Source organism: Crotalus tigris, unplaced genomic scaffold (assembly GCF_016545835.1).
Source record: "Crotalus tigris isolate CLP2741 ecotype Arizona unplaced genomic scaffold, ASM1654583v1 scf7180000018419.1029430, whole genome shotgun sequence".
Taxonomy (NCBI): domain Eukaryota; kingdom Metazoa; phylum Chordata; class Lepidosauria; order Squamata; family Viperidae; genus Crotalus; species Crotalus tigris.
In genome coordinates, this window is record NW_024096993.1 from 877,426 (window position 1) to 891,744 (window position 14,319).

A 14,319-nucleotide genomic window follows, 5' to 3' on the forward strand; every position below is an offset into this window, starting at 1 on the left:
ATTTAACTAATGCACCAATAAAATGTTGAAAAGTATGGACATTTGAATTTAAGTCTTAAAAACACATATTTCCGATGGTCTTAGGAACCGAGACACCGCTTATAAAGCTTTCGGCGAGCCGTTTCCAAAGCTAGGGACAAAGCTAGAATTCAGAAATAATCGCCCATTCAAAGCCACGCAAGAAATGGGTGGGGAGGGAGAAAAAGAAGAAAGAACACATGGAATTAAAAGCGCTTCTCCTCCTCTCCCCCACCGAGGGGGCTTTTTCCTGCGTCCCACATGCATTTTGCAAGGAAGTGGGGCGTTGGCACCGGACACGTTCCACTCCGCACGGTCCCTTTGTAAAACCCCCAAAACGGTGAGGGTGGCGTTTACCTTTCCCAGGCAAATGTGGCAAGTGATTCTAGGATATTGTACGTGTAGCAGCCCGACCTTTTGTGAAGAGATAGACATATATGGATTGTCTTTAGAAATTACTTTAATAATAAGATGTAATATGAGGGAACCTTGCAGCTTGACATAACAGTTTCTTTCATATGGATTTAATTCCTCTAATAGTAAATCTTCACAAAATTTTAGTTCAGTGAAAACCAGATTTTATAGATTAAGTGCGACTTAAGTAAATATATTATGTTTGCTGAATGTGGTATGAAAACAGGATTTCATCAATACAGAGGTCTTATTCATAGAATGATGTATCTAAATTTCTGAGTAATCAATACAGTGGTACCTTGGTACTTGACTGCTTCAAAACTTGTCGAATTTGGTACTCAACGCCTTTTGACATGAAAATATTGTCCCAGTACTTGTCGTTCAATTGGTATTCGGCGCACTGCAGTAGGAAGAGGGGGACAGCCACAGAGAGCAAAGAGGAAGTCAGCCATGCTGGGAAGATCACTGCAAAAAGTAATGGGGGACAGCTGCAGAGGGCAAACAGGAAGTCAGCCGTGCTGGCAAGGTCGCTGATATAGAAAGAGGGACAGACAGAAAGTTCTTCCCAGCCAAAATAAAGGATCACGTAGTAAGTCACTTGGTTTGTTTGGTACTCATTGTTTTTAGTACTCATCGCACCTCCCAGAACCAATTAACGAATACCGAGGTACCATTATAGAAAGAAAACAATTATTTCCTTCATTTCTCCAACTTTGGCCATGCTTTTCAAAACATTCATAGATATCTCATTTGTCATCTTCCTTTAAGATACACAAAATGACTACAATTTTTTGCAGATACAGGAACCAGGTTGATATTCATAGATGATTATGTAATGGTATGGAAAATAAATATGAGCTTTTCTAGTGTAAGTCTGTATGTATGCACCTCAAATGTTTCTCCTTGAGAAAGGGATTGGAAACATAATCGTTAACTTTAAAGTCATTGTTATAGCAGCTAACTTAGCAAATTGGGTGTTAATACGTACAAAGTAACGTTAGATAGCAGTAAAGACTTCATCAAAACTCTGGGTAAAGACAAGCAAATGTTTAAACAGTATATTATCCATTTCAGAAAACTGCATCTGTTCAAGTCAGTATTCCTGAAGGAGGAATATATTAGGACTGCCTTACAAGACAATAGTAGTTAGAATTGAAACAAATAACAGTCATCTCCCATCTGTAAGTGTTGTCAGGCCTCATCTTACTGGTATATTGAAGTTAGCCAAGGCCAGCCAGATGTTACCACCTGCTGAGGCATGAATGCAACAGAGATATATAAATTAACTGAAATATCTATGGATTTGAAACGAAACAAACTTATGTTGCTTGCTTTTCCAGCATTCAGTAAATGCCGCAATATATCAAACTACATCTTGTACTATAACATAAACCACAGTGCCTGCATTTTGTTAGTTGAGAATCTTTGCAAAGCGACTTTCTAAAAGGATTAGTTTAATGGCCTGCATCTATTCCTGGGCAGTCATTTTTGGGCCTGTAAATATATGCTGCTAACTCGCATAAACGTTAACCTGATTCAGCTTGATACAAAAAGGAAGATATGTTGATTCAGTTGGCGCTTGAAAAGATGGAGTCCAAACTCCAGATATATTTATTATTATTCTCTCTTTTGTACTGTTTCCTTATTTTATCAGTTGCTTTAATTAGAGTTAGTGCCATTTACATATATTCTGCATTCCTGAACAGTTGTTTTGGCTTCCTGTTGGATACTCCAAGGAACAAATGTGTCATGTAGATTAGAGGAGTGGTATATAAGATTAGAATTGATAAGGCTACATCGGCAGACCACAAAGTTTCTTGGGAAGGAGAAGGAAGAAATAGTGGTTTCCAGTTATAGAATGAAGAAAAAAATCTGGATTTGCAGGTTGTGTGTGACCATTGCATTATGAAGTGTTTTTAGATTCTCTCCTTTTTTTATTCTCAGGCAATAATTTCTCTATATGGTAATAGCAGCTGGCTTCTATGCAGTAAACCCAGCAGCAACACCATATCTGATTTGTAATGCCAACCATCTCCTCTATTAGAACAGATATTTTTATTCTGTGCCATTGCTTTGTATAACTTATTTCTGCCTTCTGTTTTACATGTTCCTCAATTTCAAGTATTGTTAGTCTCTTTTTAAAAGAGGTACTTTTCTATATAAAAAAATATGAAATTAATATACAGGTAGTCCTCAGCCTAAGACGGAGCCTGCCCATTACAGTTGTAATGATGGTCATAAAAGCAGGGCATCATGTGTCTGCCCTGGTTTTATGATCTTTTTTGTGGCAGTCTTTAATTGAATCACCTTGTTTATTAACCAAATCCGTGGTTTGTTAAGTGAACTCCACGCATGTTAAGCAAACCCATTGTTTGCTTTGGGGCATTTTTGCTGAAAACAAAAATAAATGTTGTTCTTCAGCAAAAAAAAAAAATTGTAAACCACGGTCACAGGACCACAGGATACTGCAAGCAGCTATAAATGCAGGTCAATTTGGCAGGCACTCAAAATGCTGTCATGTGACTATGGGAGGCGGCATCCATGGGAACTTAGGAACTGGGTCATAAGTACATTTTGGAGTATTTGTCATAACTTTGAATAGTTACTAAGTCAAGGGCTACCGAGTAATACCCTATTTTTAAAGTAAATTCATATCTGTAGGTATGTTACATTTAACTATTGAGAAGCATAGTTGAAGGATATTAATCTTATGTGACCTTTTTATATTACTGCTGCAATCAATAAGCCTAGATTTTTTAAAAAAAAGTTTTTAGTTTATTGTAACTTTATCCTTTGGGTTGTGGATCTTCAAGTAAACAAAATCTAGAGCCAGAATTGTTCAGATACAGGTTATCCTGCTGGTAAGGAAATGTTTAGCTGAAAAGCATTTGATTGATATCTAAAAACTCTTTAATGGAAGGTTTTCAATCATTTCAGATCATAAATACCTACAGAGATTATTTAGATAGGGGATCTCTTTTCTGAAACTATCTCACTTTCTTTTCTTAAACTTGAAAGCTAAGAATTCTTCCTTCCTATTCCCAATGAACCTTATGCTATCATTCATCTGATGTTTCTCTCCTGATGCAGTTGGTAAAATATTCTGATAGATCTGCTATCTCTTGTTAAGATCATGTTTATGTTGAAACAAAATGGGCTTAATACAGAGCAAATATTCTACTTTTAGACAATTGTAAATACTAAATAATTACTTTGATAAATTATTCAGACTAAATAACAAAATAGGGATTCTCGGGTAGTGCTAAAAATAGGATTATGTGAAATTTATGTTCTTAAAACTACAAAAATCAGTTGTTTTTATCTGTGTTTTAGTTCCATTACAACTGAATAACATTGTATGACCACCTAGGAAAAGATCCAAAAACCAATTGTTGATCCAGAAATAAAATAACCAAGTTGTTAATAGGAGATTCGTGTGACCCAATTATTACACCAAGTGCACTGTTAGCTTCCATCCTTTACTTAGTCTCAGTACAAAGTATTGTGGGTAATCTTTGAAGAAATGGTTTAGAACCTGGCTGTTGTAATTTGGTATCTGAGCCTGCCTGTTTTCTAAGAATTTCTCCTCATCAGATCCTGCAAGAGAGTCACATTATGGGTCCCATCTGTTAAAGAATGCTATCTGGCAGGGCCCAGAAAGAAATTTTTTTTTTCTTCTGAGGTGTCTGTTCTTTGGAGCATCACCATATGGAAGATAAGATTAGCCCCAAGCTGGTGGCTTTCAGACATCTTTCAAAACCTTGTTATACCATCAGAGATGTGACAGAGCCCTTGGGACGATTGTTTTGATGGCTTGGATGGGTTTGTTAATTTTTAAGTGTTTAACTGCCATTCATTGCCCAAAGTCATGAAGTTGAGCTAGATGGTCATATAAACCTAAATAAATAATACAAACTTTTGACATTTACGCACACAGTTGAAATGATGATAACACACAACACTGTGTAAAGTTTTTCTGCTTCATGATCTTCTGACACCAAAGAGAGAGGAAAAATATGTTTTCAGATTTAAAATGTGAGTGTTCCAACTTGTGGCAAAAACTTTCAGAACAATAAATCATGTGCTTTCCTTGTACGGTATCTTGCAGATGCAGTAAGACAAGACCACACCACCAGATTTGTCCTCCCACAACAGCAAAGTTATTGGACAACTAAAAGTTGCTGTTTTTGTTATTACGTGTCAGATACTGAGCATCTATGCTGGTGGAGTCTAGATTTTTAGTGATTGTGGTCAGTCTGAGGAAACTGTGATACAATAAGATAGCATTTGTGAGGTCATGTGGTTAGCAAATACCCAATCTAACATAGCAGCTTTATGGACCCTCAGTTTTAAAGTAACTTTATTCACTCTGATATGCTGAAGAGTGTATGTACTCTTGAAAAACAGAACTGCTGTTCATGCTAGATAGCTATTAAACTTGAGGGCCTCGTTGCATTTTTTGTGACAGTGTCTCCTTCCGTATGCCATTTTTAGGGCCTCAGATTCCGTTCAAAAGGCAAATTTCAGGAGAGAAGAGAATGAGAGCATAGTACCCTGACTGCGACTTGTAACAGCCACATCCTTTTTTTTTAGGGATTTCATGGCTGCTACAGGGAGATTTCCATTGTAACAGGATGATGCTGGAAACAGATATAGCTCTTTTAATAAATCACAGACAGGAATTGAGTTTGTCGTATTGTGCATTTTGAAGCCCTTCTTCCAAATTAAATCCAAAATCATGTTATTTCCTAACTTACCCCAGAATTTTCTGAAAGCTGTAACCTACAGATTTACCGTAATATTTACATCTTGCAGATTTTACCACTCTGTGTTGAAGATAACTTTTAATTTAGTTGAATCAGAATAGAGTTGGAAGGGATCTTTGAGGTCTTCTAGTCCAACCTCCTGCTCAAGCAGAAGACCCTATACCATTTCAGACAAGTGACTGTTCCAGTCTCTTCTTAAAAACCTCCAGTGATGTAGCACTAAAACTTCTGAAGGCAAGCTGTTCCACTGGTTAATTATCCTCACTGTTAAGAAATTTCTCCTTAATTCCAGGTTGCTTCTCTCTTTGATCAGTTTCCAACCATTGTTTCCTCTGGTGCTTTGGAAAATAAGTTGACCCCCTCTTCTTTGTGGCAGCTCCTCAAATACTGGAATTCTGCTATCATGTCACCCCTAATCCTTTTTTTTTTTTTTTATCTAGACTGGCCAAACCCAAAGCCTGCAACTGTTTTTGTCTCCAGGCCTTTAATCAGTAGTTGCTTAGTTGCTCTTCTTTGCACTTCTTCCAAAGTCTCAACATCTTTTTTGTAATGTGGTGACCAAAACTGGATGCAGTATTCAAGGAGTGGCTTTACTAAGGATTTATAAAGCGGTACCAATACTTCACATGATTTTGATTCTTTGCCTCTGTTAATGCAACCAGGGATTGTACTAGCTTTTTTATTCATATCCAGCTAGATATGAATAAATTAATGTATTAAATTAATAAATTAATAAATTAAATTTATATTCAGCTGGACAGTTCCTTTCCCTTTCCTACTCTCTGACACCATCATGGTAGAAACTTCACTCTACGTGTGGTCCTCAATTTAGGACTACAATTGAGCCTGGAATCCTGGATTGTTGAGAGAAGGGGTCATCAAGTAAGATGTCATGTGACCAGGGACTACTTGTATTTCCATTGCTTTCCTACAATTAAACTGTCTTGTTGCCTTAGTCCTTGGCAACTTTAAGACTTGTGGACTTCAACTCCCAGAATTCCTCAGCCACCAAAGTTGAAGTCCATAAGTCTTAAAGGTTGCCAGGGTTGGAGATCCCTGCCTTAGTCCAATGGAAGCTGTTTCGAGTATGATGTCTTTTCATTTTTGTTTGTAATTTTAGGGTAGCTTTTATTGATTATTATCCACCCCAGTTCCATGGTGTGGAGGGGAGATCATATGAATTGAATTTAAATCAATCAATCAATCTCTTTTGTTGTTGTTAATGATGTTACACTATTTTTCTTGGAACCTAATTGAGGTAAAGAACAGAGGCATGACTTTGTGAAACTTGTATGTCAATATATACATTTTAGTAGAAAAATTTAGTAGAGAAAATAATACTGATTAGGAATCGTAAGTGAATGAGGATTTTATAATTCAACTCAAGTAGAGTGAAAAAATTCCTTTTTCAATCTGACTTAATGAGGCCGTAACTGATCATCTTACGCAATCTTTCATTTTACATCTCTTTATTAGGTTATTTCTCAATATGTCTTCATTTTCTTTAAAATTAATGATGGCTACTGAGGATTATCATCCTATGTTGAAGTTAACTTCTTATGTATTTGAATTCTATATTTGCTACTAGCAGCATAAGTCTTTCAAACCTGCTAAATCAGCAGTCCCCAATCTTTGCGGCTTGGTGGCCCAGCTGGGGGAGGGAGAGGGGAATGGGGCCTCATGAGTGGCGGGCTGGCACACACCTGTGTGCAGAGCTTGACTCGCGCGAGCGGTAGGTCAACATGCATGCATGCACAGCTCGACTTGCACAAATTAACCTGTGCGTGCATGTGTGCTGCTCACATGGTCTGGTTGTGAATAGGCCACAGCCCAATAGTGGGCCGCGGACTAGGGGTCAAGGACCCCTGTGCTAAATAAAATGGCGCTAGAGTCTGTTTTGCAATAAGCAAAGTTGCTTATAGAACTGAGTTTGAAACATGTTCTTCTGATTGCATGCTATCGTTTCAATCACATACTTTCTTTTAAGATTTCAAAACTTTTGATTATAGTATTAGCACAGTGATCAAAAAGTCATGACCCCTGCTTGAGCAAGTGATTGGTTTCCTGTTCTGACTTACTTGAAATCTTTTGGTCTCAATGTATCACAAGTTTTAATCTTTGTCAAGCTAGCACTACAATATCTTAGTGTCAAAAATCTTTTTTTCCTGTTTGCTGTTTAAGCTGCAGATAAGTGATAAAGCTACAAAACCTACTCCCATGACTTTTTAGAAAAATATTATCCAGATATTTAGAATATAAATATATACTCAGAATTAAGATATGCATGACTTTAGTTTTCAGTCTAATTACCCAGGTACTTCTGTAAAAGTGAAGTTCATAACACGCTCAGCTCTCACAAAAACTGCATTGTAATAGTACGTGGACATTTGAACCATTTACAAATATTCAGGTTTTATGTTTATAGCACTTAGCTGAAAGGAAAGCATTTTCCACCACCCCAAAAATGAATAGAATCCTCCCTCTCTCCAGCCCCATTCCTACCCGCATGTTATGTATATTATCGTATTGTTGGGAAATCTAAATTGACTATTCCCTTTTAAAGGTGAATTATTTGGGAAGAAAGATGTTCTTTATTTCAGATAAATGCAGTAATTATAAATGGTTCACCTATGTGTGAATTGATTCTGGATCTCATTTGTATGACATACGCCATGTGAATTAATCGTTACTAAACATATTTATTACATTTTCTTAGATCATGGGGTGTAATAGTTTTCCTTTCGAGATGTAGATTATGGAAATTAAACTGACTGTTACACAAGCCATTCATTCTCCAGTCATATTGCCTGCACATGAAAAGTTTCTTAGCAAAATAGCATGATGACCTATGCTGGTGCAATTTTAGTAATATAATTTTTCTCTGCCCACCATGCACAGCACTGGAAAATACAGGTAATTCTGCTACTCATTTAGCAACCATTCAAAGTTATGACAGCACGGAATAAGGAGACATGCGAACTGTCCTTACAGTTGCAGCCATCACAGTATCTCCATTGTCATGTGACTCTGATTCAAGTTTGTGGCGACCAGCACGCATTTAGGATGGTTGCAGTTTGTGGTCACATGATCCCCATTTGTAACCTTCACAACAAGCAAAGACAATGGGAAAACTGGCAGGAAATTGCAAATCATGGTCACGTCATATCATGCTTAATAATTATAGGTAATTCACCTAATGATCACAGTCAGAACTGACTTATAAGCTAGGCATAGTCATGTGATGTTTCACTTTATGACCATGGTGCTTAGCAACAGAATTGCTGGTCTCAATCATGATCAGTAAGTGCAGACTACCTGTATCTCAACATGGTTATCTGCCACCTCACTGGAGAAATACGTATAGACCAACAGCAAGAGGGCTCACCACAAGATACAAGATAGGTTAATTATGGTAACCAATAACTAACAGAAGGAGTTTCATCAGCACCCTTCCAGATTTATAATTTCAGATTATTTGACCTTAATAAACGTTTGATTTGATTGGAGATTAACAGCTTGTTATTAAAAGGCATAAGCACGTGATGAGGTGAATCATGGTTCACAAACGCAAACTGCCTTTTAATAAAGTTTGTCAGTCTAAAAGGTTCTAACGGGCTCCTTCTGATTAATCAGGTTATTTTTTTGTACTTCTAATGCCAACTCAGGTAGGGTTAATGTCTTATCTCTCGGTAATAATAGTATGCTTCCTAATTGTGTTGCTACCAACAGAAACAAACTGCGAAAGTAAACTTCACAGGCAAACTGTAGGTTAAAAAAAAAGATTACACAGACACACAACTTATATATTGCCTAGCTTTCACAGTGCAGATGAATAAAAGTATGTTTTGAGTTATGTCATCTGTGCTTAACACTTTCAAACTCTGGAAGAGAAATATCAGTGTTGCACAGTTAGAGAACCAAAAGATATATGATGCAATGGATCACTAACTGGAATTTGTGTTGCCTACATTTTAACTTTAAAGCAACCAGTGTGCCTCAGAGCAACGAAAGCTGTAAATAATTCCAGAGTGTATATTTTCTTGTTTTGGACATAAGAGAAGTTGGTGGAAACATCTCAGACAATGGTTTAAATTCTAAACCTATAAAATCACAGATTTGGGACAATTCTTAGCGCCATCACTAAGGTACAGTTCCAATTATAATAGAGGTAACAGTTCTTCCATATTCTTGGAAATTTCTGTATGGCAATATATTCTTTCTGGTGTTGTTTAAGTGAAAGAAAACCTTTAACTAAGGAATTGTTGTAATTATGCTGTATTTCTTCTCCAGATTAACACAGTGGCCAGTGATAATATTTTTTTAGAGCATTTGAATCTTAAATGGCTGCCTTGGTTTGTTGCATTTAAAATTTAGATTAAAATGGTTTAATACTTCTAATTTTTTCTCTGCTGTCTTTTTCTTCTTGCTTATATTTGGTGGGTGTAACAGTCAACTACAGGTAAGAGCATGTTGTGAAAAAGTTCAGTATGATTTTTTGTCTTTTGGAGCATGGCTATGTTGTGTTCTCAAGAAGATAACCAGGTTCAGTGTGGCAGATACGGGTTTGTAAGTCCTTTGGCTCATTTCTTAATTCTGCCTTTTCCAAGGTGCCTGGAGACATTGCTAGGGAAATCAGTTGCTATTACTGCTAACATTATTTAAGCTAACGATAGTTGGGTTAATAGCCTGTAGTTTTGATGGACAAGCTTTCTGATACTTAATTTCAGGCACTCAATTCAGTTGAATGGCAGCATCTGGTGAACGTTGGCTGATCATAAAAAGCTAAATATTGTGGGATCAGACTTGATTATTACGTAGGTCGGAGACCATCATGGAATCCCAATGCTGAGGCTAAATTGAGAAGCTTTGAAAAAAATCTGAAAGAAGAGATGACAAACCAGTTGCATATATTGCCAGGAAAGCTACCTAGAGATATCTATAAAGTCACTCGGAATTAAGCTTGACAAAAAAAAGAGACTTGACTGGTTAATCTTACTAGTTCCTTATCCACACAGTCTGGTGTGGCTGATATTGCTATGCCTTGCAGCTTTTCTACTGTACTATGTCTTGAATGCAGAAAGATGAGTATTTATTCTGCCAAAATACTGTAGATGCAGTTAATTTGGCTTTAAGAAGAATATCAGCAGGAGAAAAAAAAATCAAAAGCTTTCTGGAATTATTTTCAATTTCTTTCAATATTACATGACAATGAGATAATCTGTAGGTCACTTAACGATGATTTCCATTGGGTGGGTATTTCCGTTTTAATATTTTAAGGGGGAAAAACCTTCACAAAGTTTAGTGGACTTTAGTGTCCAAATCAGTTTGATAGTGCTTAAAGTAGAGATGGATAACACACGGCTTTTCAGATTTTACTGAACTGCAATATCCTGTTGGCTTTGGAGCTGATAAAATTTGAGTCCCATACTGTCTAGAAGACTGAAGTTCCTAAACTCTGGCATATTTGACCAAATTCTAATTTGAATTTTAAAATGCTGCAATCTTGCTTATGGAGTATCTAATTTGAGCAAGGCTCCTGGCATTTGCCAAACATTATTGGAATTTAATATTGGAATTCAACATTATGGAAGCACAAGCAATAGAACACAGTTAAACTAGAGTCTTGGACTTCAAGAGAGCTAATTTCAATAAACTTAGAGAGGGTTTGGGAAGGATTCCATGGATGAGAATCCTCCAGGGGAAAACAACTCAAGAGGCTTGGGAAATTTTGAAAAGAGAGATAATAAAGGCCCAGTCTAGCACAATACCAACAAAGAGGAAAAATAACAGCTCTCAAAAGAAACCAGCATGGCTGCATGAAGAACTCTCTGATCAATTGAAAGATAAAAAGGACAAGTATAGAAAGTGGAAAGAGGGACACATAACTAAGTCAGAATATCAGCAAATAGCCCGAGCCTGCAAAGATGAAGTGAGGAAAGCTAAGGCTCAAAATGAACTAAGGCTTGCAACCAAAGTCAAAAATAACAAAGCTTCTTTCAACATGTAAAAAACAAGAAAAAAGTGAAGGAAACGATTGGTCCATTAGTGGGTGAAAGTGGCAAGAAGGTGACAAGCAACAGGGAGAAAGCAAAACTATTTAACTCGTTTTTTGCATCTGTCTTTACACAAAGGGAAAAAAACAGACCAACCTATCAAAAATAGTGCCATAAAAAACAAAATAGAAATACAAGTTAAGATAGGCAAGAAAATGGTAAGCGAACACCTGTCCAGCCTAGATGAGTTCAAATCACCAGGACCAGATAGATTACACCCCAAGGTTCTCAAGGAACTGGCAGATGTGATCTCAGAACCACTGAACTATATTTTTCAAAGATCCTGGAGCACTGGGGAACTATCAGAGGACTGGAAAAGAGCTGATGTAGTTCTCATCTTCAAAAAAGGGAAAACAAAGGACCCAGGAAATTACAGACCTATCAGTCTGACCTCAATACCTGGGAAGATTCTGGAAAAGATAATCAAATAACTACTCAGCGAACACCTACAGGCAAACAAAGTCATTACTAAAAGCCAACACGGGTTTGTCAAAAACATCATGCCAGACAAATCTTACTGCATTCTTTGACCAAGTGACAAAATTAGTGGACTAGAAGAATGCTGTGGATATAATTTACTTGGACTTCACTAAGGCATTTGACAAAGTAGACCACAACCTACTACTTGATAAGATAGAAAAATACGGGTTAGACAGCATCACCACCAGATGGATCCGTAGCTGGCTGACCGGTCGTACTCAGCTTGTGGTCCTCAATAGAACCGCATCTACATGGAGGGAAGTGTGTAGTGGGGTGCCCCAGGGCTCTGTTCTGGGCCCAGTACTCTTCAACATCTTCATCAACGATCTGGACAAGGGGATAGATGGGGAACTCATCAAATTTGCAGACGACACCAAGCTGGCAGGAATAGCCAACACTCCAGAAGACAGGCTTAGGATACAGGAGGATCTGGACAGACTTGAACACTGGGCGCTATCTAACAAAATGAAATTCAATGTGAAAAAAGTAAGGTTCTACATTTAGACAAGAAAAACCAAATGTACAGGTATAGTATAGGGGGTATCTTGCTCAATAGTAGTAACTGTGAGATGGATCTCGGAGTCCTAGTGGACAATCATTTAAATATGAGCCAGCAGTGTGCTGCAGCTGCCAAAAAAGCCAACACAGTGCTAGGCTGCATTAACAGAGGGATATTAATCAAGATCACGTGAAGTATTAATACCACTTTACAATGCCTTGGTAAGGCCACACTTGGAAGACTGCATCCAGTTTTGGTCACCACGATGTAAAACAGATGGTGAGACTCTGGAAAGAGTACAGAGAAGAGCAACAAAGATGATTAGGGGACTGGAGGCTAAAACATATAAGGAACGGTTGCTGGAATTGGGTATGTCTAGTTCAGGGGTAGGCAACCATGGCTCTTTTATGACTCGTGGACTTCAGCTTCCAGAATTCCTGAGCCAGTCATGCTGGCTCAGGAATTCTGGGAGTTGAAGTCCATGAGTCATAAAAGAGCCAAGGTTGCCTACCCCTGGTCTAGTTTAACGAAGAAAAGGACGAGAGGGGACATGATAGCAATGTTGCAATATCTCTCAATGTTGCAATGTTGCAAAGAAGAGGGAGTCAGGCTATTCTCCAAAGCGCCTGAAGGCAGGACAAGAAGCAACGGGTGGAAACTAATCAAAGAGAGAAGCAACCTAGAACTAAGGAGAAACTTCCTGACAGTTAGAACAATTAACCAGTGGAACAACCTGCCTCCAGAAGCGTGAATGCTCCAACATTGGAAGTTTTTAAGAAGAGACTGAACAGCCATTTGTTAGAAATGGTATAGGGTTTCCTGCCTGAGCAGAGGGTTGAACTAGATGACCTCCAAGGTCCCTTCCAACATTATTATTATTATTATTATTATTATTATTATTATTATTATTATTATTATTATTATTTCTTACTATATATAATGGGGCGACTTACTAAGGCGGAAAGAATCTTTAAATGGGACATCTTGCTAAATATTTTTTTCTGCATCCTGCAATTCTGGGCTTTTACATACAAAGTCTGTTGTAATTTTATATTATGATTTTAACATCTGAGGCATGTTTTTATTTGTTCCTCGTCATTTATGTTTCAACGTCTTATTTAATACCCTATGCATGAGGTACTGAGTGTGTACTTTTTTCATTTTAGATCTAATTAGTGATTGGCATGGTTTGTTTCCTAAAGACACTTGTATTGAAACACTTATTAGAATCAAGCTAGCAAAATGGACTTAAAATTTCTAGAATATGACTTATTCTCTTCATCAACAGGTACTTTGTCTGGAATATTAGCTCTAGTACCAACAAACTATAAATATTTTAAACCTGCTCATTAATTAATAATAATGTTATATTAATTGACATGTCTGGATTTGTAATATGTTTTTCACGTGTAGAGTTTAATTTTGCATAATGGAAAAGACAAAGTACTTTTTTTATTCTAAATAATGTCAACAGAATTCCTTACAATATTCTAACATCATTATTAAGTGTGTATTGTTATGTTCTCAGACGATCAAGCATAAAAACAAAAATAATAGGTTTTATAAAGGTGTGAGGAAGAAATATGTGCAGAACATTGCAAAAACAAAACAGTTGTATAAAATATACAATCTGAGGTCCGCAGAGTTCACCAAAATTGTCAAATGGCAAACCTTAGTGTGCCTAAATTCATTTTTAATTCAATTTTAATGTAAATGAAATTACAATTGGTTTTTGCCCTGAACCCCCCCCCCGATGCTTTTGAGAATCAGCCTATGATGCACCAAAGTCAAAATGCAACCCTACCATTACACATTGTTGTGATCTTTTCTGTAGTTTTTCTGTATAGCTCAGGTCTGTTTATCTATGTGTTTCCCAGTATTATAGATGATTCACGTGTGACTTGAATGATAAGATTGAAATTCATCTCAATAATAAACAATTTTAGAAAGATCAATGCCCCAAATGTCTAATTAATTATGTTTATCATTGGAATGTTTTCTTCAAAGCTGTCATTATGTAAAGATATTCAGGACCAGTTTACAGACATACAATATTTTCATTTGTTTCAAATTCTTCTAAAACTGAATG

At 37.0% G+C, this 14,319-nt stretch overlaps 1 protein-coding gene across 7 annotated transcripts in view; it reads left to right on the forward strand.

Moving 5' to 3' along the window:
- Nucleotides 1-14,319, forward strand: part of EVI5 (ecotropic viral integration site 5) — a 74,029-nt gene that overhangs the window by 58,354 nt on the left and 1,356 nt on the right. The window contains exons 20-21 of one of the 7 annotated variants that reach the window (XM_039352277.1): nucleotides 9,648-9,657; nucleotides 13,397-13,518. The exons of 4 other annotated variants lie outside the window; for them this stretch is intronic. In XM_039352277.1, the coding sequence (XP_039208211.1) occupies nucleotides 9,648-9,657; nucleotides 13,397-13,482 (96 nt within the window). In that variant the 3' untranslated portion in view covers nucleotides 13,483-13,518. Of the gene's footprint in view, nucleotides 1-9,647; nucleotides 9,658-13,396; nucleotides 13,519-14,319 lie in introns of those variants that run through there. 2 more of the 7 variants (XM_039352279.1, XM_039352280.1) reach the window with 2 other exon arrangements.